The sequence below is a fragment of the Saccharomycopsis crataegensis genome (assembly GCF_037102585.1).
Source record: "Saccharomycopsis crataegensis DNA, jcf7180000000084, whole genome shotgun sequence".
NCBI classification, from domain to species: domain Eukaryota; kingdom Fungi; phylum Ascomycota; class Saccharomycetes; order Ascoideales; family Saccharomycopsidaceae; genus Saccharomycopsis; species Saccharomycopsis crataegensis.
In genome coordinates this window covers 707,173-733,223 of record NW_027043829.1, presented here as the reverse complement: position 1 = coordinate 733,223, position 26,051 = coordinate 707,173, and the positions used below count along the sequence as shown (strand labels likewise).

At 37.4% G+C, this 26,051-nt stretch overlaps 13 protein-coding genes across 13 annotated transcripts; 4 read left to right on the top strand and 9 right to left on the bottom strand. All coding sequences in view use genetic code 12, as the record gives it.

Annotated features, from left to right (window-relative positions):
* Positions 1-340: 340 nt before the first annotated feature.
* On the bottom strand, positions 341-3,565 carry ILS1 (isoleucine--tRNA ligase ILS1; the record flags this gene model as incomplete). The annotated part of the gene is made up of 1 exon (XM_064996938.1): positions 341-3,565. The coding sequence occupies one exon, from the start codon at positions 3,563-3,565 to the stop codon at positions 341-343; it is 3,225 nt and encodes a 1,074-aa protein (XP_064853010.1).
* Positions 3,566-4,493: 928 nt separating this feature from the next.
* On the top strand, positions 4,494-6,698 carry MPS1 (serine/threonine/tyrosine protein kinase MPS1; the record flags this gene model as incomplete). Its single annotated transcript, XM_064996937.1, has 1 exon — positions 4,494-6,698. One exon carries the CDS (start codon positions 4,494-4,496, stop codon positions 6,696-6,698), a length of 2,205 nt encoding a protein of 734 aa, XP_064853009.1.
* A 252-nt stretch (positions 6,699-6,950) lies between these two features.
* Positions 6,951-8,126, bottom strand: ARP2 (actin-related protein 2; the record flags this gene model as incomplete). The annotated part of the gene is made up of 1 exon (XM_064996936.1): positions 6,951-8,126. The coding sequence occupies one exon, from the start codon at positions 8,124-8,126 to the stop codon at positions 6,951-6,953; it is 1,176 nt and encodes a 391-aa protein (XP_064853008.1).
* A 255-nt stretch (positions 8,127-8,381) lies between these two features.
* On the bottom strand, positions 8,382-8,948 carry LSM1 (Lsm1p; the record flags this gene model as incomplete). Its single annotated transcript, XM_064996935.1, has 2 exons — positions 8,382-8,746; positions 8,819-8,948. 2 exons carry the CDS (start codon positions 8,946-8,948, stop codon positions 8,382-8,384), a joined length of 495 nt encoding a protein of 164 aa, XP_064853007.1.
* Positions 8,949-9,198: 250 nt separating this feature from the next.
* Positions 9,199-10,362, top strand: DASC09_033350 (uncharacterized protein; the record flags this gene model as incomplete). Its single annotated transcript, XM_064996934.1, has 1 exon — positions 9,199-10,362. One exon carries the CDS (start codon positions 9,199-9,201, stop codon positions 10,360-10,362), a length of 1,164 nt encoding a protein of 387 aa, XP_064853006.1.
* A 144-nt stretch (positions 10,363-10,506) lies between these two features.
* GCD14 (tRNA 1-methyladenosine methyltransferase subunit GCD14) lies at positions 10,507-11,589 on the bottom strand (the record flags this gene model as incomplete). Its single annotated transcript, XM_064996933.1, has 1 exon — positions 10,507-11,589. The coding sequence occupies one exon, from the start codon at positions 11,587-11,589 to the stop codon at positions 10,507-10,509; it is 1,083 nt and encodes a 360-aa protein (XP_064853005.1).
* Positions 11,590-11,934: 345 nt separating this feature from the next.
* Positions 11,935-13,338, top strand: DASC09_033330 (uncharacterized protein; the record flags this gene model as incomplete). The annotated part of the gene is made up of 1 exon (XM_064996932.1): positions 11,935-13,338. The coding sequence occupies one exon, from the start codon at positions 11,935-11,937 to the stop codon at positions 13,336-13,338; it is 1,404 nt and encodes a 467-aa protein (XP_064853004.1).
* Positions 13,339-13,620: 282 nt separating this feature from the next.
* On the top strand, positions 13,621-14,088 carry ALB1 (Alb1p; the record flags this gene model as incomplete). Its single annotated transcript, XM_064996931.1, has 1 exon — positions 13,621-14,088. One exon carries the CDS (start codon positions 13,621-13,623, stop codon positions 14,086-14,088), a length of 468 nt encoding a protein of 155 aa, XP_064853003.1.
* A 353-nt stretch (positions 14,089-14,441) lies between these two features.
* RPE1 (ribulose-phosphate 3-epimerase RPE1) lies at positions 14,442-15,155 on the bottom strand (the record flags this gene model as incomplete). The annotated part of the gene is made up of 1 exon (XM_064996930.1): positions 14,442-15,155. One exon carries the CDS (start codon positions 15,153-15,155, stop codon positions 14,442-14,444), a length of 714 nt encoding a protein of 237 aa, XP_064853002.1.
* A 1,092-nt stretch (positions 15,156-16,247) lies between these two features.
* On the bottom strand, positions 16,248-17,615 carry PSG1 (Psg1p; the record flags this gene model as incomplete). Its single annotated transcript, XM_064996929.1, has 1 exon — positions 16,248-17,615. One exon carries the CDS (start codon positions 17,613-17,615, stop codon positions 16,248-16,250), a length of 1,368 nt encoding a protein of 455 aa, XP_064853001.1.
* A 371-nt stretch (positions 17,616-17,986) lies between these two features.
* On the bottom strand, positions 17,987-18,952 carry DASC09_033290 (sterol desaturase family protein; the record flags this gene model as incomplete). Its single annotated transcript, XM_064996928.1, has 1 exon — positions 17,987-18,952. The coding sequence occupies one exon, from the start codon at positions 18,950-18,952 to the stop codon at positions 17,987-17,989; it is 966 nt and encodes a 321-aa protein (XP_064853000.1).
* A 932-nt stretch (positions 18,953-19,884) lies between these two features.
* Positions 19,885-21,105, bottom strand: FTR1 (high-affinity iron permease FTR1; the record flags this gene model as incomplete). Its single annotated transcript, XM_064996927.1, has 1 exon — positions 19,885-21,105. One exon carries the CDS (start codon positions 21,103-21,105, stop codon positions 19,885-19,887), a length of 1,221 nt encoding a protein of 406 aa, XP_064852999.1.
* A 1,594-nt stretch (positions 21,106-22,699) lies between these two features.
* Positions 22,700-24,415, bottom strand: DIA3 (putative acid phosphatase DIA3; the record flags this gene model as incomplete). The annotated part of the gene is made up of 1 exon (XM_064996926.1): positions 22,700-24,415. One exon carries the CDS (start codon positions 24,413-24,415, stop codon positions 22,700-22,702), a length of 1,716 nt encoding a protein of 571 aa, XP_064852998.1.
* Positions 24,416-26,051: the final 1,636 nt, after the last annotated feature.

The window sequence follows — 26,051 nt, the reverse complement described above, 5'->3', positions numbered from 1 at the left end:
AAGTAAAGGATACCCAAAGGAGGAAACAACTTGCAATGAGCTCGAAGGGAATAATTATGCGGTTTGTTGTTACTGATGTAGTTGCAGCCTTGTATGTCCCGCAGTTGTTTGTGGTTAAAAAATCCTTGAAAGATTGTTAAAAAATTACCCTTCCGGGAGTGCGATTTTCATTACATTAGTTGAGATACTTCAGTTTACGACACACATGTAATTCGTAAAGAGATATATTCTTTATAAAGATATCATAAATATAATAATATAATTAAGCTAAAGCAAAATAAGAAAAAATGGAATCTAATAAAGGATGCCGCAAAGTAACGAAATCACTTCAAACAATTGATTATAATTTAAGCAATCTCAATTTAAATGTAGCTTGTTGGATTTCTTGCTCTTCATCAATAATAACCTTATCTTCAGGAGCATCCTTGAAGGTACTGATAGGACCTCTGCAAGTCTTTTCCAACATTTCAGAGTACTGGGAAATGACCTTGTCCAAACCAAGAGTATCCTTGATCATTTCAAATTCAATGGTAACATCATCAGTAGCTTGCAAACCAGCCTTTTTACGCAATCTTTGGATACGGTTGATGACTTCTCTGGCCAAACCTTCGGCCTTCAAATCATCGTAAAGGTTAACGTCCAAAATAATAAGAACATCGTTATCGGTCTTAGCTTCATAACCAGTGTTATCTTCGGTTTCTGGCAAGCCTCTAATGACATTCAAGTCACCTTCAACAAGCTTGATACCTTCAAGAACAATTTCACCAGTTTCCAAGTAGGCTTGAACTTCAGCACTAGTTAATTTAGGCAAAGCATTCTTGACGATCTTAGCATCTTTCTTCAACTTCTTACCCAAAACTGGCCAGTCAGCAACTGCAGTGTATACAACACCGTATTTCTTTTCATCGGAAGTAATAACCAATTCTCTCACGTTCAATTCTTCAAGGATGTATGATTCCAAGGACTTGATGTCTTCCAAGTATTCTGGGTCAGAGTGTAAAATGACCAAAGTCTTCAATGGGTTCTTCAAAGAGATAGCCTTCTTGTCACGGATAACTCTACCCAATTCAATGACCTTTTGCATTCTAGAGACAGCTTGTTCAATCTTTGCATCAAACTTGGATCTGTCAACAACTGGGTAACTCAAGAAATGAACAGATCTCGTGTCCTCAGATAAATTACTCAAATAGGCAGCTGGGAAGAATGGCTTCAATTGAAGATAAATATTGTCAGCTAAGAATGGAGCAAATGGAGCCATAGCTCTACACAAAGTCAACAAAGTGAGAGCCAAAGTGTTCATAGCCTTCAACCCATCGTCAACACCATTTTCACACTTCAATCTCTTTCTGTTGAATCTAATGTACCAGTTAGTCAAGTTATCAATCAAATGCAACAATTTTGGAATAACAGTGTATAATCTATATTCTTCCATTTCTTCATGGATGAATTCAATCAAAGATTGTAAGGAGGCCAAGATCCATCTATCCATAACATTTTCAGATTTCAATTCAGTATCGTACAAGAACTTAACACCGTGCTCTTTTTGCAACAAGCTAACTTGACCTTCCAAGAATTTGAAAGCATTTAACCATGGCAAAGAAACCTTAGAGATAACCTCCTTAACACCATCTTCACTGAATCTCAAAGATTCACCCTTAAGAACAGGAGAGGTGATCAAGTACAATCTCAAGGCATCGGCACCATACTTGTCCAAGATAAGACCTGGATCTGGATAATTCTTCAATCTCTTGGACATCTTTTTACCATCACTGGCTAAAACGATACCATTAACAATAACATTCTTGAATGGACAACTCTTGAAGAGAAGGGTACCAATGACGGTCAAAGTGTAGAACCAACCCCTAGTTTGATCCAAACCTTCGGCAATAAAGTCGGCTGGGAAACCATTTTGGAACAATTCCTTGTTTTCAAATGGATAATGTTTGGAACCATAAGGCATGGAACCAGATTCGAACCAACAATCAAACACTTCTTCAATTCTGTGCAAGGTACCTTTACCCTTTTGAGATGGAATAGTGATACCATCGATACTATCTCTGTGCAAGTCAGTGATGTCATCTCTACCTGACAACTTCTTCAATTTCTCGACAGAATCAATACAGATGACTTCTTCGTAGTCATCACTTACCCACAAAGGAATTGGGGTACCCCAGTATCTACTTCTGGAAAAGTTCCAGTCTCTAGCATTGTTAATCCAACTCAAGAATCTGTTCTTAACGGTCAAAGGAACCCATCTAGTCTTTTCAACATTATCCAACATTTCTGGAACATGGTCTTTGACTTTAATAAACCAAGCTGGGATAGTCTTTTGAAGCAAAGGAGTGTCAGATCTCCAACAGAATGGGTAACTATGTCTAAGTTGGGCATTCACCAAAAGATTACCCTTGGCAGTCAAATCCTTGATAATCTTCTTATCAGCATCCTTGACGTAGAGACCTTCAAAGTCTTTAACTTCACTGGTGAAGTTACCAGCATCATCGATTGGACATGGTCCTGGTCTTGACTCAGAGACAACACCATGTTTAGTACAAGCAATGTTATCGTCTTCACCATGAGCTGGTGCTTGATGGACAATACCAGTACCACTTTCAGCACTAACATAATCAGCAGAGATGACTTTGAAAGCATAATCCTTGAACTCTTCATAGAAGTAGTCATACAAAGGTTTGTATTTCATGCCAACCAAATCTTTACCCATAAACCTTTCAACAACCTTATACTTTTCATTCTTTGGCTTCTTGTACAAGGTAGTAATTAATGGTTCCATCAAGATGAAGAACTTGTCCTTATTTTCATCGTAGATCTTGACATATTCAAGGTTTTCATTGACACAAAGAGCCAAGTTACTTGGAAGGGTCCATGGGGTGGTAGTCCAGGCAACAAAGAAGGTCTTAGGGTCATCCAACAATTGGAAACCAACGGTTACGGCAGGGTCCAAGACATCCTTATAATTTTGTTGGGCTTCAAAAGAGGACAATGGAGTGGTCAAACCAGTTGAATATGGCATGACTTTGTAACCTCTGTAAACAAGACCTTTTTCGAACAATTGAGCAAAAACCCACCAAACGGATTCCATAAAGGTTGGATACAAGGTTTTGTAATCGTTGTCAAAATCAATCCATCTACCTAATCTACCGATGGTACTTCTCCATTCATTAGCATATCTCATGACAATAGCTCTACACTCTTTGTTGTAATTTTCAATACCCATTTCCATGACATCAGCTTTACCTTTGATGTTGAATTTCTTGTCAATTTCGTGTTCGACCGGAACACCATGAGTATCCCAACCAAATCTTCTTTCAACGTAGTTACCTTTCATGGAGTGGAATCTTGGAACGACATCCTTAATGGTGGAAGCCAAGATATGACCATAATGAGGAGTACCAGTTGCAAATGGAGGACCATCGTAGAAAGCCCATTCTGGGTTACCTTCATTCAACTTGATGGAGGTATGGAAAGCATCAATGTCTTCCCAGAACTGTCCAATCTTTTCTTCTTCCTTAGGGAAAGAGAATCCCCTCTGAGGTGGTTCGTCGGACATCTTTTTTCTTTGGAGTTACTGTTTTCCAGCTGGACAATAGGAAACGGAAATTTTGAAATTTCTTTGACTTTTTTTTTTGCCTCTTCTGACTTGGAAATCTAAGTATGTCACCCGGATATGAGTCAGAAACACCCGTGGTTTCGGTATATAGTATGCCCTTAATTGCTAACAAATATGAGGATTAGATAACAATGATTTGAAATATATGAGGATGTGTGGTTATCTTTCGACATCAAGGGGAGTGGTCGCTATCATCTTTCTTTTTGTCACCTTCATTCTTGAGTTGACAACTAATTCATAAGAAAGAAAAATTCCATCCGCATCAAGAATATTGACAGAGATTTGGCCTTTGTTTTTTATTTTTTCATTGAAATAGAAATTAAGGGCTACAAATGAGACATATTTTAATATAATCAATCATTTTCAAGTTGGAGTATTTGGTTGGAGTATTTTGAGGAATGATTGTTGGTTTTCTCAAGCTTTTATGATCTGTACACTGTTGGTGTGTGTCTCTTTCGAACGCGAAAAAAAAACAACCATCCACATTCTTCAAGCCATATATATAAGAGTAAAACAGTAATGTCCCAACTATTATTCATCAACAATAATAATATCCTCTTCCAACTGATAATTATTATTATCTTATTAAGGCATTTCAATTCCACAACGCGCGCCTGACCAATTTTTTTTATGCCAGGGTAACCATACAGTTGATGATTTCGTAAACAAACTCACCACCAAAACAAAACATTTAGAAATTTGCAATTGATTGGATCCCTAGCGCTACGGCAATCAAATCAACTTTCGAGCTTTATCTTTGGTGAATAGACTCCTCTAATATTTCTCACTTAGGTACCTATGCAAATGAGCATAAAGGATCTTTAGTGTCTTTCAAATATCTGAACGTCATATAATTTAACGCGTCACAATGAGCAAAGGAATATACGATTCCGATGAGGAACTGTTCTTTGAGCCTCCCAAACTATCATCTTATAGCATGGCGATCCTTAACGAAAATAAGGAAAATATTTTGGCAGACCTTGATAATCAGGTAATACCCGGGATGGAAGATCAGCACCAACCAGAGGATATTCTTGATAAGGATTCGGATCTGAGAATGATGGACCCAAATGAAGATAACGATTTGGTTCTAGCGGATATTGAAACATCATCACCAGCTCTCTTGAAAAAGGAGAACCAGCAACATTATATTCAGCAACAACAACAACAACAACAGCAGCATCATAAAAGACTGTCACTTCCCAGAAAACGCTCAACTATTGGTATACCCAGTAGGGTGCACAATCCTTTAGGACATCCGAGAAGAGTTTCAAGCAGAAAGAGCAGCGGTGATAAAATGAGTTATAAAGATAGCAATACAAATATTGATAATGAAAATATTCAAAAAGATTCACAGAAGGATAATAATGAAGCAGAAACAGCTAGAAGTCTTAGCTCACATTCACAGGCAAGTCATGAGATTCAAAATAATCATAATACTAGCACCAATGAAACCAGCGTTTATGGAGATAACATTGATTTTAAGAATAATATAGGAAACCCAAATTTTATTTTTTCGCATGAAACTTTGGTGGAAAATGGGTATGAAAAAAATATCGATCCTCAGAATGCACTCAAATCAAAAACCCGCAATACTAATGATTATGAAGAACAGTATCGTAATAATCATGCTTTTGAAAACGAACAAGAACTTTACGAACAGCTACGAAAAGATAGACTATTGCAAGAAGAATTAGAGAAGAAAAAGATGGAAGAGTTGGAAAGATCCAAAAAGGAGGAACATCTTGAACAAATGAGACTACAACGGGAACTCCAAGTACAAAAACAAATTGAAGAAGAGAGAATTGAAAGAGATAAAATGCTCTCGAAACAAAATGAACAACAAAATCAGCGGCAGCAGCGACAACAGCGACAACAGCCAATTGAACAACAACAAATTGAACAGCGGAACAGTGAGCAGCGGCATCTTCAAAACGATAGAAATGATATAGAATATGCAAACGATAATAAGGAAAACATGCCAGCTCAAAAGGTATCTTTTGCTCAAAAACAGCGAGAGGCATATAATGTGGTCACAGAAACTATTCCTTTGAAACCGGAATATAACGAGATCCAGCAGCATAATATGATAATGGTGAACAAGGTAAGCTTTGAGATACTTGAACTAATCGGTAAAGGTGGATCCTCAAAAGTTTATAAAGTGAAAAATAAATCAAATAATAAGTTATATGCTCTCAAGAAGGTTCTATTTGATGAATTTGATGAATCAAGTGCTGAAGGATTCAAAGGGGAAATTGATCTATTGGTCAAATTGAGAGAAAAAAAGAGGGTTGTTCGACTAGTTGATTATTCGTTGACTAGTGGATGCTTATATTTGGTAATGGAATGTGGGGATGTTGATTTTGCCCGCGTATTAGGCAGTAGGTTGAAACTATCACTAGACTTTGACGCTGTCAGATTCTATGCAAAAGAATTATTAAGATGTGTTCAAGAAGTCCATGATGCAGATATCGTGCATTCGGATTTGAAACCTGCTAATTTTTTATTTGTGAAAGGAACTCTTAAACTCATAGACTTTGGGATATCTAATGTTGTGCCTGATCATACCGTTAATATTTATCGTGACTCACAAATTGGGACACCTAACTATATGGCTCCAGAGGCTTTAGTAGCAGCCAGCAATAACAATAATGAGGGTACATGGAAGGTTGGCAAACCTTCAGATGTTTGGTCATGTGGATGCATTATTTACCAAATGATTTACGGTAGGCCACCATATGGCCAATATAATGGTCACCAAAGAATTCTTGCAATCATGAATCCCGAAGTTGACATCAATTACCCCGATAAGGGATTAGGGGATGTCAAAGTACCAAAATCGCTAATGCAATTAATAAAATCGTGTTTAACTAGAGATCCAAAGAAAAGACTGACGATCCATGAATTGTTGGATGGTCCATTTCTAAATCCAAGAATCGTCACACACCAATTCTTGCAAGACTTGATAGGCTCAGCCATAGGATACGGAAAAACACATGAAGAACCAAGTAAAGAAGAGCTTAATGAAATTGCATTGGATGTATGGAATAGAATTGTGGGATTGAATTACTAATATAGATAATATTTCGACTACTGTATAATTATAATTTTTGATAATGTGTTAATGGCTTACGACTTTTTTTTTTTTTTATTATACAAGAATATAAGTTGCCGAGACATATTGGTTATTTATTTAAATATATTTTTCAAAGTCTTCGTAAATTAATGACCAATATAAATACGGGGAAAAGAAACACAAAAGACACCAAATAGAAGGAGAGAAACAATAAATGAAGAAATAAGAGTGGCATATCAATGGCCAGGCTTATCTTTTACCAAACTTAGATTCCAATATTCTTGAACCGTGCTCTTCCCATTCTTGTTTTGTCAACCACATGTGTTCCTTATCAGCCATAATATTTGCTAAAATAGAGCCACCATTAAACACCAAATTCTTTCTTCTTGGAGGGTCTTCAATTCTAACCTTGAAGTTCAGTAATCTAGCTGGGTCATTGTTCAAAACTCTAGTGAACCACAATTGTTTCAATTCCTTCTCCAATCTAGATGGCAAACCAGGGTACATTGATGAACCACCTGATAATACAATAGATTTGAATAACGTGGATCTGATATCGACATCACAGGATTGAATTGTGCTGAACAAAGCTTCACCCATACCCTGCTGTTCAACATCGATTAATTCAGGTTGGAAAAGACATTCTGGAGCCTCGAATCTTTCAGAGCCAATTTTGATGACACGACCATCAGGAAGTTCATATTGTTTAACTAAAACCGTAGTGTCTTGGGCCAATTTTGTGTCAAAGTCCAAATCATACGAAACGTAACAGAATTTTTCTTTGATCTGTCTAACGGTTTCGAAATCGGCAGTTCTATTGAAGGCGTAACCTCTTCTTAAGAGTAGATTGATCAAGTTCTTGGTGACATCACGACCAGCAATATCGATTCTTTTAGTCTGATGGTTTAATACTACAGAATCGTATACTGGAACAATGTGGGTGACACCATCACCGGAATCCACCACCACACCCGAGGACAAACCTTGACCGTAAAGTGCCAAGACCGCCTGGATAGCAACGTAAACACCTCCGAATTGATAACGCTCAAACATGATCTCGCACATTGTTTCCCTGTTTTTCAAAGGGTTCATTGGTGGTTCAGTAAGAAGCACCTTACGTCCTTGGGTGTTAACTTTCAATCTGTCATAAAAGGAATAGTCCCACAAATACTGCATGTCGACCCAATCCTTGATGATACCATTTTCCATAGGGTATGAAATCTGTAATTGTGATCTGACATCGCTGGCCTCGCTACCGCACATTATGTCCTTCAATTCAATATCCGAGTTAACTCTTTCTTCAGCTCTAAGGATTGGCCGACCAACAATAGATGGGTATGTGTGTTCCGGGAAGTTACTCCCACCGTAACCAATTTTTACAAAACCGGTACCTTGATCAAGAACAATTGGGGTGTCGTCAGACATTTTCCTTTTTCTTTTTGATATTTATATATTGTTCTAGTAGTTTTGTTTAACAGAATGCAACAAATAGCAGTGTTCGTTCCCCTTTAAAATCAAAATTCGATTTTCACACATCGTCTGTGCTGGCAGCTGCCCGGGGCTCCTAACAACAGACCGCACGGTGCAACTCTGTATCGATAATATGATAATGCCCTTTACGTAGAAATATCATCAAAAAAATCACTGTAAGCTAGTCTTTTATTGTGGATATAATATACATTAATACAAATCAGCTTTCGAGAAGTCGCTTGTGAAACCTTGCTGGAGGTAGGTCTTGGTATGCTCGCGGCCCTTCTTTATTTTCTCTTCGTTTTTCTTATTCAATTTGGCATTTGCTTCTTTGTAGTCAATCTTCGTAAATTCTTTCAAATGATCATCTTCAGCATCCAAATCAAGTTCTCCAAACATCACTACATTTTCCCCTCTGATCAAAAAGTTGTCCTGGAAGATTTCCCCATATTGTTTCTCTTCTAAAAGATACACCCGTTCAGTAGTATCCTGTATAACAAGGTTCGCATATTGGTCAAATGTTCTTAATATACCAAATAAGTTTCTTCCGTCTCTGAGGAGCACAAATACGCTTTCTATGGAGAAAAAAAAATCATAGTGTTAATAACTTTTGCACAACCCAGAATAAACAAAAATTAAAGACTTACTATTAAGAGAACCAACAATAGCTGCCGAAGTGGTGAAGGCATATTGTTCAAGGTACAAACTGTCAACTTCCGACGTAAGCTCATTAACAGCAGCATTGGATGCGGCGATACTTGAAAAGTTTCCCGACATGGTTTTCAATATTAAGGATGTAATGGTAGATTGTAATAGTATAGAGCGATATTCCTCGATAGCTTCCATTCATCTTTTGGAGGGAGACCGTCAATTTTGTCAAAGTTGATGGATAGACTATTACCCGGGGAACGTTAAATGTTGCTACGCGCAGACTCGTCTGAAGTAATTTCCCTTAACTATTATTCCTTCTTTACAACATTATTATTGCCTTGGAATAGCAATACTACCAATATATACTTAAAGGGTAATGATCAGATATACCGGGTTATTAGCTTCTCTTAGGGGGTCTTTCTCGCTGTGCAGGCCGTTGGCAGGACTTTCACTCCGATCAGTAGCACGCCCGTTGCTGATAAAACCAACATCAATCCTTCTCAATAGACCCTTCAGTCAGCTGGGGTACAATCAAAGTGTTTCAATTAGTTGCAAATGTCAAATTCGTAATCTCTCCTTCAATTCTTCTGTCAGATCAAAGATTCCGAAGTTGAATAATCGAAATAAACCGTTGGTCAGAATTGCTCGGAATTTCAGTACAAATAATGGCGTCAACAACTTCATTATTAATTTCCTTGTAAAATCCTACTTGATCTCGCGCACTATATGGTCGCTAGTTCCGGATTTTTTGAAGTTGATTGTTGGGTTCATTATTGCTTCATATTTTTTGGTATTTGTGGCATTACCGATACTTTTTGTGGGGCTTCCTATTCTTTTACTCGGGATCTTCTTATATTCAAAGGCCAAGGCTGTGGCCGGTGCTAGGGTCTCCAAATTGTATGTTGATTATCTAAAGACTTCCAGCTTGAAACTTGGTGGCCATGAAGTTTTGAGCTTCAGCAACTACAACAACCCTGTGAAAATTCATAAATTGCACTCCATCATCAGCAGAAGAGTGGCACTTGCATTCGAGTATAACGAAAATAATATCGAGAAAAATTTCAAGGTGTCTCAAGGAAATGGGAAATTTATTGATAATAGACCGTTTGAATCGAAAGTCAGACTTTCTAACGTATTTACTATTAAGTTGGAATCATTGAATCTGGGGTCGATAAGCGCCGATACAGCAGTTAATAATGAAATCCCTTATGATTCCTTAATGATCTACGAATTTTTCCTTCTCGAAAGTGATTACAGTAGTCCAAATGACTTCAGAAAGAAGACTGCCCAAGTTAATGTGATTATTGGTAATCCAAAGAGCTCAATTAGTGACCAACTTGATGATAGAGTTTTCGAAGAACTTTTCCAGACAAGGTTTGATAATAATGATGAAAAAATTTCTCAGCCATTCATTATTGAGCTTGTTCCAACAGGTTTAAATTTTAACCGGTTTATTATCAGCAGTCCAAGTGATTTCGATACTGGTTCCAGTGACACAATTATAACAATAAACAAGCACAAAACCAAGACTTATGATTAATAATTTTCGCCTTTTTCACTCTCCTTACAAATTATGGGCAAAAAAAAAAAAAAAATTATCACAACAAAAACTAAAACTAAACAATTTTTCTATTGTCTTTATAATATACATGTGTAAATAATATACTACTCATTCTTCCATTCTTCAAAATTCCGGCAACTTAAAGGCAAATGTAAGGAACGATGTATGCGACTTGATTTCTGATTCGTCTTTTGAAACATTTTTCCATTCAAAGTTTGGATCACCTTGTTTTATTCTTAGACCTTTACCGAATGGATTGAAACTTTGGGACTTTTCAACATTAACATCTTTCTTGTAATTATTTTGTGTTTTCACTTTCTTTTCACCATCATCATTTTCCATTTCCTCTTCGGCTGGTCTCTTGTTAAGTCTTTCATCTCTAGCCTTCCTCAATTTCTCCACACCTTCTCTTTTTCTTTGTTGAATATCCTTAAGTCTGGCGATTACATCATCAAGTTTTCTAACCATATTCTTATGACTTTCCCACTTTCTGTGATTGATTTCCACCGTTTCAATCGACGTCCAGTTTTGTTTGTGTAATTCATGGATAGTTTTTTCAACTTGCTCAATACATGGACTAAAACAGCAAATGGTAGTTTTCATGCCTTTGTTGATTACTTTATCCAAATTTGGGATCGCTGACCACGGAGCTGGCAAATCCAAGAAAATGGCATTAGCATTTATTACCTCACCTTCGATTTCAAATCCATTTTTACAGACGTCTCTATGGGTCAATTGTAAATTCTTCAATCCATGATCTTGAAACTCTTCTAGAGCTTTCTGGTACCGAACTTCATGGAATTCATAAGTGAAAAGCTTCCCAGTATCACTAATAGTACGTGATAAAGAATGGGTAAAAGAACCAGAACCAGTTCCCGCCTCTATTACCCTTGAACCGGGCAAGATATTGAGTTTTTGTGTGATGTACGAACTATCAGGGCTGTAAACGATTTGGGTTCTATGAGGCAAAGATACAGTCCATAATTCAGGAGTAGGATGCAAAAGATAGATGAAACCGTATCCGGTTTTACTGGCTATTTGACTACCATACCTCTGGCCCACCATTGACGAGTGATTGAATGTACCGTATCGTGTGTTAAGACACTGAGTTGAATCAACGTGGATAGGTTTGATCATTCCTCTGCTGATCCATGCAAAGACAAGATCCCCTTCCTCAATAAAATCCTTATAGTTCTTAAACGACATATTTGTTTTATTAAGATAAATTAAATAGGATATTCCTCTCCTGTCTTGGTCAATTGTCAGATTACTGATTTGAAAAAATTTCAAAAAGGGACATACTTTTTTTTTTTTTCCTAATCATCGCACCAGTGCCCTCGTAACCTTAGGAGCCAATACTGCGGGACCTTCGCAACCAGTTCCAAACTTTACTTCTCCACGTCAAAATTATTGTTTTATGAAGCGAGGCTCTAATGACTTCATTTTTTGGTATATAAAAGACCTTTTTCTCAATAGGTTACAATTTAATTTAGTAGTACTCCATACTTCTGGATTCGCTGTTCACTTAGATTTCATAACACAAAATCAATCATGTCCATTGACCAAACCTTCCAAGAACTAGGAATTCCAATCATCTTAAAGGATAGTATCAGTCCAAGAGGCCTTGAAACTTTGAAAAAAGTTAAGCAATTTGTGGAAACGGAATGTCTACCTCGTGATGAGCTCTATATCAAAGAAGTCGAAGCCAGGGTTCCTGCCAAAAGGTGGGACAAGATCCCCGAGGTTATCGAGCCTCTTAAGGCCAAAGCCAAAGTATTAGGGTTATGGAATTTATTTTTGTGTAAAAATATCAATAATAACCAACTTTATAATACATTGAGTCTAGGATTCACCAATGTGGAATATGGTTTAATGGCGAAATATATTGGTAAAAGTCATATTGCTCCCGAGGTCACTAACTGCGGGGCACCTGATACCGGTAATATGGAATTGTTGATTCATTTTGGAAATGAGAATCAAAACAAAAAATATTTGGCTGATTTACTTGATGGTAAAATTAGATCAGCATTTGCAATGACCGATAAGAAAGTTGCTTCTTCCAATGCCTTAAATATCTATTGTCGTGCCGATCAGATCGACGGGGACTTTGTGATCAATGGTACTAAATGGTTTATTTCAGGTGCTGGGGACCCTCGTTGTGCCGTGTGGTTCCTATTGGTAAAGACAGGTTATAATGAAAAAAGCCCATATACTAATCATTCTATTTTAATGGTTGACGTTAAGAAAGCCCTTAAGGAACAGCCTAATAATGTTAGGGTTGTGAGACATATGCCATTGTTTGGTATCGATGATGCTCCTCATGGTCATATGGAAATTAATTTTGAGAATTTCAAAATTCCTATTGAGAGAGATAATATTTTAGGGAATATTGGTGAAGGGTTTAAAATGATTCAGGCGAGATTGGGTCCTGGCAGAATCCATCACTGTATGAGATTGCTCGGAGTTGCTGAAGAAGCTTTGAATTTATCCATCAACAGAGCCAACAACCGAATGGTGAGCAATGGGACCAGATTGTCAGATATTGAATCATTTAGATCAGCGTTGGTTAATAATCAGATAGATCTTGAAAATATGAAGCTCTTGGTATTGAGTGCTGCATTCGCTATTGATTGCAAAGGGTCTAAAAAGGCAAAAAAAGAAATTGCGTACGCTAAAATAAGGGTTCCAAAAAAAGTTTGTGATATTATTGACTGGGCTTTACAAATGTTTGGGGCCGCAGGTATGAGCGATGACTTCCCTATTGCTAGGTACTATATTAACTCAAGAACTTTGAGATTTGCCGATGGCCCAGATGAGGTTCATTTGAAACAGTTGATGAAACATGAAGCCAAGAGATTCCATGAAATTGATGATTATTTTGCCAACATTGACAAGTTCAAAGAAGAAATTGGCAACCCTTACAAAAGTTCGACAGTTTTGCCATCTAAGTTGTGAATATTTGCTGATGTATATTTTTTAGAAAAATTTTTCTCAGATGTAGTTTTTTTTTTTTCTTTTTCCTTTCTCTTATTTCATAGTTATAGGCATTATTTTCAGGGTCTATTTGAATGTCGTCCATGTTGGGGTAGTGCGTATACATAAATTCGGAGCCCTGCAACGCATCGCTTTCTAAAATTTTTTTTTTGGAAAATTTTTGATTAGAATCTCTAAGCAGATCCTCTTGAAATCCAGCAATAAAATTTAAATTCATTGCTTCATTTAAATAAATCTATCAATATGCCTTCCAAGAACGGATTCAATAAGCCAACTACTGGGATCACCCGTGCCCGTAAAGCTGCTGCCGCTGCTAAAAAAGCCCAAAACAAGCTCCATACTTACCAACCAAAACCAACTTCTGCCGATCTTTTCAAGGCCTCAAAGATTGAAAAACGTCCAACCATTACCAACAAGAGATTCAACTTAACTACAGAAACTCTTTCTAATAAGAAACTCAAAAAGATTGAAAGAAACTTGAAGCATTTGAAGAACAATGGGATTGAAAGTAAAATCATGCTTCAACTTGAGGCCAAGAAAGAAAGTGAAATGGATATCGAAGAAGAACCAGAAAAAGTTAAGACTTTGAAAGATCAGACGACCTTTGTTAGAGAAGCCTTGTGGGCTGTTGCCGAAGATCAAAGTACTTCTGGTTTTGCCATTGATCAAAGCGGTGAGGGGACCACATTGGGTTATGCTGGTTTCTATTAAGCATTGTCAAGTTAAGATTGATTTGACAATAATATATCTATATATATTTATGTTTAAAAACTTGCATTTGAATGTTTGACGTTCAGTTGGATATTTTTATTCTTTTTGTCTTTATATTTATGTTTTAATTGGGCATTTTTTCTTGGATATCTTTAATCTTTTTTCTTCATTTCAATAAACTGTTTCACGTACGATTTTTGCTTCCTATATCCGTTCTTTAGAGAGATGAACTTTCATGAATATTCAGTTCACTATTTTTCTTTCTACAGTCAACCATTGCATTAGAATTAGATTATTGGTCTCATGAAATCATTTAGCTATACTGTATGTGTATCCAAACTTTAGAATAGTGATTAGTTCTCAGTGTAGCAGCCCTTGGCTTTCAAATTTTTATTGACTTCATCTTTGAAATACTGAATCAACTCGGTTGGATTGCTGGCAGTGAAACAGGAGGTACCAGCAACAATAACGTTGGCACCGGCGGTGGCAGCATGACCAATGGTACCTTTACCCAAACCACCATCGACTTGAATATTCAATTGTGGGAATTTCTCTCTCAATTTTTCAACTTTTGGCATCATGTTAGCCATAAACGATTGCCCACCAAACCCTGGCTCAACAGTCATCACCAATGCCATGTCTAACTTATCACCCAAATCAAACAAGACATCGACATCAGTACCTGGCTTGATGGCACAAGCAGCCTTTAACCCATGGCTCTTGATAAGTTCGATCAATTTGACTGGATCTTTAGTAGACTCATAGTGGAAAGTATATTGATCACCACCAGCTTTGGCAATTTCAGCAACCCATTTTTCTGGCTCGCTGACCATCATATGACAATCAAAGAATTTGATGTTTTCGTTTTTTTCATTGTATTCCTTTGGGATGGCTTTACGTAACGAGGAAATGATTGGCATACCAAGAGAGATGTTTGGAACAAAATGGCCGTCCATTACATCGACATGAAGCCAATCAGCGTTATTTGCGTACATCTTTTTACATTGGCATCCTAAGTCAGCGAAATCACTGGCAAGAATAGATGGGGCAACAATTGCTTTGACCATGTTTTCAGGTTATTAGACGCGATTTAAAGATTGATTCAAGGAATGGAAAACCAACAAGAAGTAGCGAGAGGTATAATAGAAGAGTTTAAGTAATGGATGGTTCCCAAATCAAGTCTCTATTTTGATCTGTTTGAAATGAAGAAAAAAAAAATATAAGAAAAAAAAAAATGTTGGGAGCTGTTGCGGGGGGCGCCTGATAAAGAAGGGAGCGTTATATTCGGTGTGGTTCCCATATCAGTGCCGGGCTCCGCACCGTGCAGTCAGGAGAGATTGAGCATGGAATAGTCTTCAGTTTGTCTGTCAAGCTTCACTTGCAAAGATAAGTCAGTCAGACATGAATGGTATTTTCTTTTAAAAGAGTGTATTCACTAGGCGGCGCACCTTTTTCCTTTGCCTCAGAAGTGTTTTTCTGAAATTTGATCTCATGCTTTGAAGTATCATAATGTAGTAGATGTAATAAAGATGGCTTCCAGAGAACAATATAAGAAGTACTCAAACACTACAAGTAGTACGGCATTTATCAAAAGCATATATTGTTAGTATCCAACTTACTAGTGACTATTTGAACTGGATGATAATATATACTAATAGTAATTTTCTTTAACATTGAGTCTTCTTATCCTATTTAGCGCATCTTTGTCTTGGCTTGATTGATATGAAAACATACTGCCGGTTTAAAAGACCAGGAACCCATCCATGGTCATCATCATCAGCAATAATAACTCCTCTGTTTCATCTATTATGACAAAATTTACCAGAGAGAGAGAGAGAGAGAGGGATTTTTGAAAAAAAAAAAAAGAACTTCAAATCTCAAGGTAAACTTATGGTTTTGGATATTGTTTTCTAATAAGTTGAAACTTCTAAAATGTATTACCCTTTGTGGTAGTTTTAGGTTTACTCAAGCAGTCAGGATACCATCAAAGACATATTCCTTTAACTGTTCACAGAAAAAGAAAACTACAAGAATAATGCTGATATCAACGAAATATAAACTTTAAAAAAATGACCATAAAAAAAAAAAAAAAAATTTATCGTATAACGATAAATCAAACTATTTGATAATTGTTACTAGTGAAACTATTTTTGTTATTTTCAATTTTGCTTGTAAGAGTTCATTTCGTGTTCCTCGAATTGTGGTAGGTTATTGTAACCCTTCTTTGATTTTGACTTCTTGAAAAGCTTCTTTGGTTTCCCCAAGACTTTATGGAACCTGCTCTTGTAGTATTTTCTTCTAATACTAGCGACGTCTCTATCACCAGAGCATAACTGGGTTAAGAAGTACATGATACAGCATGCAACAACAACCACAGTAGGCATGGTCATGAGTACAATATACTTGTTTTCGTCATCACCAATTCCATCGTCTTCAAGAGCCAATTGTTCTTTTGATTTCTTGGCCACCACCGCGCCCTTTCTAAGATTAACAACCACTCCGTTAGATAGTAAATCAAAGTCCTCATCATCGATGTAATCTGGTTGGATGGTGATAATGGCATTTTTGCTATATTGACCTTTCAAAAATTTCTCATCAACCGTCAATGGGAAGTACCCATCTCTATTGATCATCCAATCACTACTGAAGAAAGCCAATTTTGTGCCAGAAGCAAGCATTGAGTCCTTCTTGACAATTTCGTACATGTCATGGAGATCTTGGCCCATTGAATCTCTCTTACTCATACCTTTAGATTTGGCCTTCTCCTTGACATAAGCAAGATGAATTCTGACCTTCTTAGCTTCTTCAAAATATCTAGTATACCAAGTGATAAAGTAGGTCTTGTCCATGTCGAGGTTGGAGTTTTCTGCTGGGGTACAGAATGGCTCGCTGGTAACGTCCTTGGCGAGACCTTTATTGAAATAACGATCTGGAGTACAACGGACAAGTGGATTCAAGGAAACATAAGAGTCATCTTCGTCTATCCACTTGATCTCCGTAAAAGTATCGTCTTCGTCCAAATTGTGGGCTTTCAAGTTCTTATTATCGTGGATGATCGTGGTTGCGGTTTGGAAATACGTCTTGTAATCTGGAATGTCGTCTTTGGTGACTCCGCCCTTGACCTTAGGCATAATTGTCTTTGGGACCCCTTGCTTATTAAGTGAAATCCATGGAGTTAGGCCATTATATGTAGTTGGTTTGGCACTGAATGTGACACCGGCAATGACCGTTGGATGGACCACCTCAACAATCGTGGAAGAGATAGTTCGTATCCAAGATTCTGGAGGAGCATCAGTTGATGACGATTTTGAAGTTGGAACCACGACATTTCTGTAACGTTTTTCAAGAGTAGTAGCGGATGATTGTTGGATATCAATAACTTGTTGATCTTGTTGAATTGTTGACGAAGCGATAATTGTGTGTGAAGGGAGTTGTTCAGACAAGATTTGCGTGGAAGGCAACACGGTTACCGCGTGAATAGTAGCCGATAACAGCAATAATACGTTAAATATGAAAACCATCGTCATATTACAATGGAATTGTGTTAACCTCTTCTAATCCAACGCTATTTGCTAGATAACTGAGTGGAAGATTAGCGTGTTATGATTTTGCAAGCATTGATAATGCTGGAGAAATCAAGAAAAATTCGAAAAAAAAAGGGTCAAAAAAATCCGGGCAATCAGCTGCCGCGCCGGCCGAAGGAGTAGCGTTTCGAACATTCTACAAGAATCCGGCATAAACTGACATTGTGAAATGAAAAGGATATATTAATACGATAAAGAAAAATAAGAAGGAATAAACTTAAAAGAAACTAACTAGTGATTATGGTGGAGGCTTTATGAGGAATATTGTTCGACGCGATTTTAACGCTGCGGCAAGGAGAAATTCGTCAATAGGATTAGTTGACTTTGACCTTTCTTTCGGTCTTGTTCTTCATTCTCTTTTCTCTAGCAGCTTTGGCAACTGGGCCGGATTCAGTGTCCATGACATAATCCCACCATCTGAAAGAAGAGGCGTAATTACCAATGAAATAATGGTGATGCAAGTCATGGTGTTCTGCGCCAGCCCAGAATGGCAAAAACTTGTTCAAAGACCATGGGAAATCGTAGCCTGAATGGGAATCGACAGCTTGGAACAATCTGGTAACGACCCAGCAACACACGGTGAATAAATGCAAACCGTTAAAGATGTACGCGTAAATTATTGGAAAACCGACGGTACCAAACCCAAGAGCCATAACTTCAATAGGATGGGCATATTCGGCAGCCAACCCAAACGGAGCAGCGTACTTGTGGTGTTGCTTGTGGATATATTTGTAGAAAATGCTGTAATGGAATAATCTGTGGAAGACATAATGCCATAAATCCTCAAGGAAAAGGAAGATTGCAATTTGTTTCAACATGGTAGTGTAGTCTGGGAAAGGAACCGTTACGGAAATTCCAAGTTTCATGCACATAGGGTGGAAAGTCCAGATTGGCAAGGCTTCAACAATGAAATGAGATTTCAAGACAGATTTGAGACATTCCCATTGCTCTTTGTCGGTTGGGATGACCGTTGGTTGAATCTTGTATTTTCTAAACAATCCAAATTTGTCAATGATGTACCAAGGCAAGCAACGACCAAAGTACATTATCTCATGGAGTAAGAAGAACATCAAACCGGTGGCCAAAACATCATTTTTCATGTAGACATACCATGAAGCCCAAAGACGTTCGAGGAAATGTAGTTGAGTTTGTGAGGAAGAAATTTCCTGATAAATCGAAGTGAAGGTGGTACCAGTGATAGCCGCCGCAGTTTGATTGTCCTCAAACACTTGGGATACAAACCCAATCTTGGAGATGAGTGAGGCTGTTGAATTACTCATTATGTGTTGAAAATTGCTTGAAGTTGGGGATACTTAATGTGGACAAGATCGGGATCTCGTTGGAATAACGTATCTATATATATATATATATCTGCTTTGGATATAAAGAGATAACTTTATGCTTGAAGGTCAGATCATAAACCGAATAAACCACGCCAGTTTTTTTTAATTAAGACTGAATGTGATAGAATTAGGATTTCTGTATAACTCGTCAGGGCTATATATATATATATATATATGTATATATTGAGCCATATCGTGGTTTGATAGTACCAGTTTTCTGTGTGGGCTCAGTTTATGGTGTGATATTTTTGGCTGCTTGTTAGGGTGGAACGAGCAAAGCGATGAAATGACACTATTAAACGAGCGACACACTCGAGGCTAAACGACAACCCACGAACTGGATACGAGTGCAAATAACCGAATAATCAGGAATTGCAGCAATACTTTTTTGTTTCTTCTCACCCAACATCGTTTTCAACATTACCGCAGGCCATTTAGTTGGATCGTTATATGAATATTTCCCAAACCGGAAATCGCTATATGCACTGTGACGCAGAATTTCACGTGGTTATTGATTCAAAGTTGAAGGAATATTATTATTTTCACTACTCACCGGGTGTTTAGCACAGACTACTTAGAAGACCCATTAATTTCGTCCAGGTTTCATGATATTGCCACAATTATGAGGTTTTGCAAAGCTTCGTACAAACACTTACAAGCAACAAAAGACCAAACACATAAAGACTAAATGTCTAATAATAATTATAAAAAACCAACAGATAACGTTAAAAAATGAAAGGTAACAAAAGATAGAATTTGGAATTAGTGAATTAAAAGGTGAGCAAAAATAATTGAACAATTATTAATGTCATAGAAGAAACAATTAAAAAAAAAAAAAAAAAAGCATGGAATCATTAGGTGAAATTGAATTATTTGGCTTCAACGTTTACGTTTTGGACCTGCTTGAGTTCAGCTGATTTTTCTTCAACTTCCTTTTCTTGGGATTCTTCCTCGACAATCAATTCCCCATTCTCGTTATATTTGACTTTATGAACCTTTTCGACTAAAGCTTCAGCTTCGGCTTCGCTCAAATCAGAGACAACACCAAACTTCTTCTTAAGTTGGAACATTGGGTTCAAATCTCTCAAGTGGGTATCCTTAGTCCCTGGCAAGTGTCCGAAACGTTCTTCATACCACATCAAGCCAAGGACAACAATCATGACAAGCCAGTAAATGTTGTAACAAATGACAGAACTGTAGTAACCGGTGTTTTGCCATCCGAGAATAGCGTTGAAAATATCCCAACCGTTATCAATTTCAGGGTTACAGCAATTGACATGGTAGACGGCCTTGGTGACATCATAAGAGCCAGGACCAGAACCAGATTCGGAGGCATCACCACCAGTGGCTTTGTTAAATTGGTAGTTGGTGAAGTACCAAGCAGCACGAGAGAAAAGAGATGCGGAAATGAGGTAAAGCACTGCGGTGGAGAAGACAAGGAAAACTTGCATAGAAGCAGATTTACCAAAGTAGAACATAGCATAACCAACAGCAATACCACAAATCAAACCACAGACAACAGGAAGTGGGAAACCAGTGGCTCTATTGGAACCAGTCAGAGTAAGACCGACACCACCAACGAAAACAACGGCTTCCAAACCTTCACGAAGACAAGTGATGAATGGCAACACAAACATCACGTATCTCTTGGTGTAGTAGCCAATCTTAATGAAACGTTTCCAGCCCTTTTCTTTGTGAGGGTCTTCGAGCAAAGACTTAGCCAACTTGACTCTCCATTTGTCTTGCATCTTTTGGATTCTAAGCATTGGAATACCCATGAATGAGATAACAATAGTAGCAATAAGACAGAAAATACCTTCCCAAAGATCTTCAGATTTGGACCAGATATCTGAACCAATAGTGTAGAAAACCCCAATGAAAGCCCCACCAAGAATAAAACAAACAAGGATCCCTGCAGCCATCCCTAGCCACACTTGTTTTCTAAGGCTCTTATAAACTCTTGCATCGGTATTGGATGAAAAAGATCTTTGAAGGAAAGCAAGAAGCACCGAACAAACGATAATAGCTTCTAAAGCTTCACGAAACACAATGAAGAACACTTCGACGTTGAAAATGTCTTTGCCAGCCATCTTGAAGTATATGTAATTGGCTTTATCTAGGTAAGATGAGTCAAGAAGTGGTTTTGATTTTTTCAAATTTCTTTATTAGGGGTTACCAAATTGATTAGCGAGGAGAGTGTACAACATTTATATTTGTTTTTTCTTTTGTCCGTTTCTCGAATTATTTTTTTTTTTTTTTGCTTGGGGTCCAATAAACAATTTTGCGGGATGCTTCATGCATGGGACAGTAAGGGTCTGTATAAAATTTTAAAAAGTGGTGCCGTCCCAAAGTCAAATTAACAGACTAATCCAACAAACTGGGAAATCCTCGATAGTTATTGGGTACTGCTGTGTGGCAAGAATTAACAGGGGGAAACAACAGTAATGGGCTAATGTTGTATTGCTTAGTTTTATGCCACTATGGGATGACGAATTCGAGAAAGGAAATGGGAAAAAACCACAACAAAAACAAAAAAAAAAAATGCCTGGCCGACGACATTTTTAGCTTCTGGAGGAAACTGGCAAATCAAAGATCGAAAAGATAAAATGGCCAAAAAGCAAAAAGTTTAACTGTCAAAAGAAAAAAATTGAAATAAAAAAAACGTGTGCTGATTGATCTCTCTCAACCAAAGTGAAGACCCATGAATTGATCTCTGTGTATCTCCATACTTACAATACACATTTATTTTAATCCTGATCAATAATTTCTCATCCCTATCCATGATTAATGGATATTGTAGAGGTCCACACCATCAGTGATTATCTAGATATGCGGCACACCCCTATGAAAAAAAAAATGTCTCAGAAAGAGGGGTTGCATTTAACTTAGTATTTTTTAGTCCGGGTGCGATTTATAGAAGGTGCAATGTACCGAGGTTTATTATCAGAAAGATCTGACTACATTAGATTATCTAGTGTTTAATTCTTTCTCTTTTTATCCCCTCCCTTTGACCTCCATGTTTTTCGCAGCTTCTTTTTAATCACTTTTGCAACGTAGTAAAGGTCTATTGATTCCTAACCCATGTTTATGAAAACAAAACAAAACAAAAGTTCTAATTTTTATCCATCTAATGCACAAATTGAACAAGTGCTGTCAATCTGTTCCAGTCGGTTGTGGGACACATTCTTCTTTTTTTCTTTCCTGTTCCATCAATTGATTGGCCAACCTTGCTGCCGTGGGACACCGGTCGCAATTTTATTTTTAATTTTATTTGCACTGCTGTGATGTTTTCAGAATGATGAAACACACAATAAACCAAAAATCATGAGACCCAAACACCCATGACAAAGATATGACGACCCATTCTTTAAAATTAGATTCATCCACCCATTTATATTATGTGTGGTCCCGCCCTTTCCTTCGCTTTGGCAAATGCTTCTAACTTCTCTGATTGTTCAAAGCCATTTTTTTTCACTGCAGGTTAATTAAAAAAAAATTCTTCAATCATGAGTCAATGAGAAAAAAAAAAAAAAAAGAAAAAAAAAGAAAAAAAAAAATTATTCAAAAGCATAACAAAGCCAAGCGTAATGCCAATAACCATCTAGTTCACCCAAACCGAATACCAAGAAAACAGAGAATAATTAAAAAAAACGAAAACAAAAGCAAAATACAGCACATTCAATGTTATACTGGAACACCATCATCAGCTTCACCCTCCAAATCAATATCTCCAAAACATGATTTATGAAATTCGGCACTATCCCAGAGTGTAGCCATATATTCGAGGAAGCTTGATAATTCACACCACCCATCGCTTCTAGCCTCGCAATATTTCGGAACATTCTCATGCAAATCAAGGGTATGATCATTCAAAATCACATGGATGTATTTCGTACTTCCTGAACCTTCAACTTGTTCGCTTGATCGATCATTTGGTACAGCGTCGTCGCAGGTAATAATCTCAAAATATGATTGCGAAGCAAATGGAACCACTTTACTCAAATCAAACGGTTGATTAGTTCTAGAATCACTAAAGTTACTCTTGAATTGTTCAAATCCCAATGCAGAGTAAATATTGGTGATGGTCGAATCATGAGTGAAATCCATATAAAGCTTTTGATCCAAGGGGAAAAATATCGGGTCTTTATTGAGGGTACTATTCTGTAATGCTTGCTTTGAAGCATCGTAGGTGGTATTGGTTATTCTATTATAAAATTCCTCAACCCAGCTAATACCAAGAGCTCTTGAAGTCTGGGCCCCATAAAAGTTAGCATTGTACCAAACCCAACTGTTGTAATATTCGTAATCCTCCCATTCTTCTTGGGTAAATAATTTGCAAAATTGAGAATACCCCAAAGTAACCGCTTCAAATGTGCACAATTCCTGCATATAATAAACATCCTCAGGCTCCAATGACAAACCTTCGAGTTGCAGATTAAATCTATCGGTGGCATTACCAAGGAATTTTTTCAAGAAACCAGAAGCTTTTTTCTTGCTCAATCCCAATTCATAGATCTTATTGTTGTTTGGACACGCTTCATACGTTGCCAAAGAGTTGTTGAAACCTTCCTCTTCAATAATCAATTCCAAATTAACATATTTTTGCCAGTTGGTGCCAAAAAACCCAATGAGAAAATATTCTGCTGACATGGTCATTCGTTCTTGGGTAGTTGATCTAACAACCATTTTGGAATCCATGTTGTTCCAATCGTACATTCTACCATACCTGAAAAAAGTTCTGGCTCCTTTGTCAAACAACTGCTGGTTTCCAAGAGTGGTCAAGATATTCACTCCTTGGTCATATTCCCATTGATTCAAAAACTCCAAGTCTCCCGTGGCATTGAACTGTTTGGCGTTCCCAATTACGCTGGCAAATGGCGAGTCTCGGGTATTGTATCTCGTGCCATGTCTGCTCAAAACATGGACTTGATCAATTTTGCATTGACCTGGCATGGCATAATCATAAACCCCCCATCCATCGCTGACATAATATGGGGAGATCGTGCCGAACAATTCAAAGATATTCCGATCTTCAGGCAGATGATCAGAGCTTTGTACCGACGTTTCAATTGGTTGAGGAAGGATATAGTCCTTCGAGGTTGGGGTACCGGTTTTCGCGGCAGCAGCGTTGGTTTGTGCCAAAAACGGGGCTCCAGCGGTTCTTGTAGGACCCAAATATCCAATATTTGTAGGAAACAAGTCTTGGGAAGAATCAGAATTGCCATCATGGTCGCCCACAACGATGGGCAATGCAGTGACCGAGGATATTCTTATGGCCAAGTAATAAAGAGAAATAGCAGCAATAAACATCGAGCTGTTGATGAAAAGCAAGGAGTAAAGTATGGTTCGACTCAAAGGTTTCCTACCTCCAAACGATGGAGTGACCAAGGAAGAGGACATGCCTGGTGAAGAAAAAAAAAAAAAAAAAGATCAATGAATATTATCAATAAAAGGAAGGAATATTATTAAATATATATATAATATATTTTTTCTTCCTATTTTTTTGGTTTCGGTGTTATTTTAAGATTTCCTCATGCAGAATATGCCTGTTGTTCCTATACCAAGAAAGCTCTTTGGGGTAAAATGTTCTCTCGATGAGTCTTTTTTTTTTCCTTTTTTTTTTTCGTGACTTTTTCCCTTCTGAGAGCTCTAGCGTGTAGGTATCAATTTGATGAGCTCCCTGCTATGATATTACTGTGAATAGTTCAACTCGAGTGTATCTTTGACAGCCTGTTGTTGTTTATATATTATAAACAAAGGAAAAGTGTCAGAATAATTCAAAACACCGCACGTGTGCCCCCCTGCTACCCCCCGGAGGCGGGTAAATCTGAAGGGGAATCTTTCAAGGACTACCAATAAACGACACCCTCTTCCCCGGTAAATCTAATATGATTTCTAGGAATATTTGCTCTCAAGAAATATTTGCGCTCGAGAAGATAATCAAGATACAATATGAACAATAATTATTAAATTTAATACAATGCAAGTCGTAGGATTTTTTTTTTTAATTTTTCTGTCGCCTACAAGCAGGTGGCCGCTTTATGCGAAGCAGTGATCTCCAGTAATGATGACTGAACGAATGAACGTAATGGAAGTGCACCCGCACTGAATAGTGAAAAGTTCGGAGGTGCTGAACATTTTACTAACTACTTTAGTTTCACTAAAAAGTATTGTTAATATCTAACATGTACGTGTAATTATTCGGTACCAGAGATTCTGTTGTATAATCAATCTTAAGATCCTCCAAGTGGAATCTGTATATTGCCCCCCATACAATGCCAGTGGGTCGCAATCACTAATCAATCCAATGTATATGGATATTAATATGTTTAGATTCGATATAAAAAGGCTTTCATTTGTCATGAAAGGAAGAATAACTCGATCTTATCCGAAAAAACTATCTACTAGAAGTAGAATAGCAAATAAACAAACCAATTTTGTAATGAATACTTCATCTAATCCTTCCGCTTCAGCATCTAATGATGTTCAACAACAGGATAGTTCTGGTACAGCCAGTACATCCCGACATGGTGCGCAGATGCCGCAAGTGAAAGTAGGAGTGGTCATAGAGATAAGATTCTCCAAGACAAGTATTTAGAGAGAATGCCTACACTTGTTACGTCAAGGAATATTCTCTGTTTCGAATTTTAAATTTATTATAACTTGATTAAGTTCTTGAAAAACAAATAATTGTATTACTTGGTTGAATCACACAATCCCATTATCAAAAAGCAACAAGATGAAGAGATGTTTAGGTTTCCTGAGGAGAAACTTCTGAAGGCAAAAACGATCAATGAATTGATAGAATTTGGTCATAAATGGGAAGATTAACACCCTGGTGAGGAACTTCCGTATGCTCCAGAACAAATAATTAACAATGTGACCACCGAGGACGATAATGATGAACAATACAAGCATAAAACCAATAACAACAAAAGGTGGAAGAACAACAAGGGATTTAGGAACAACAAATCGTCATGTAGGAAAATGTATTGTACACATTGTAACAAAAGAAATCATTCTAATGAGAAATGTT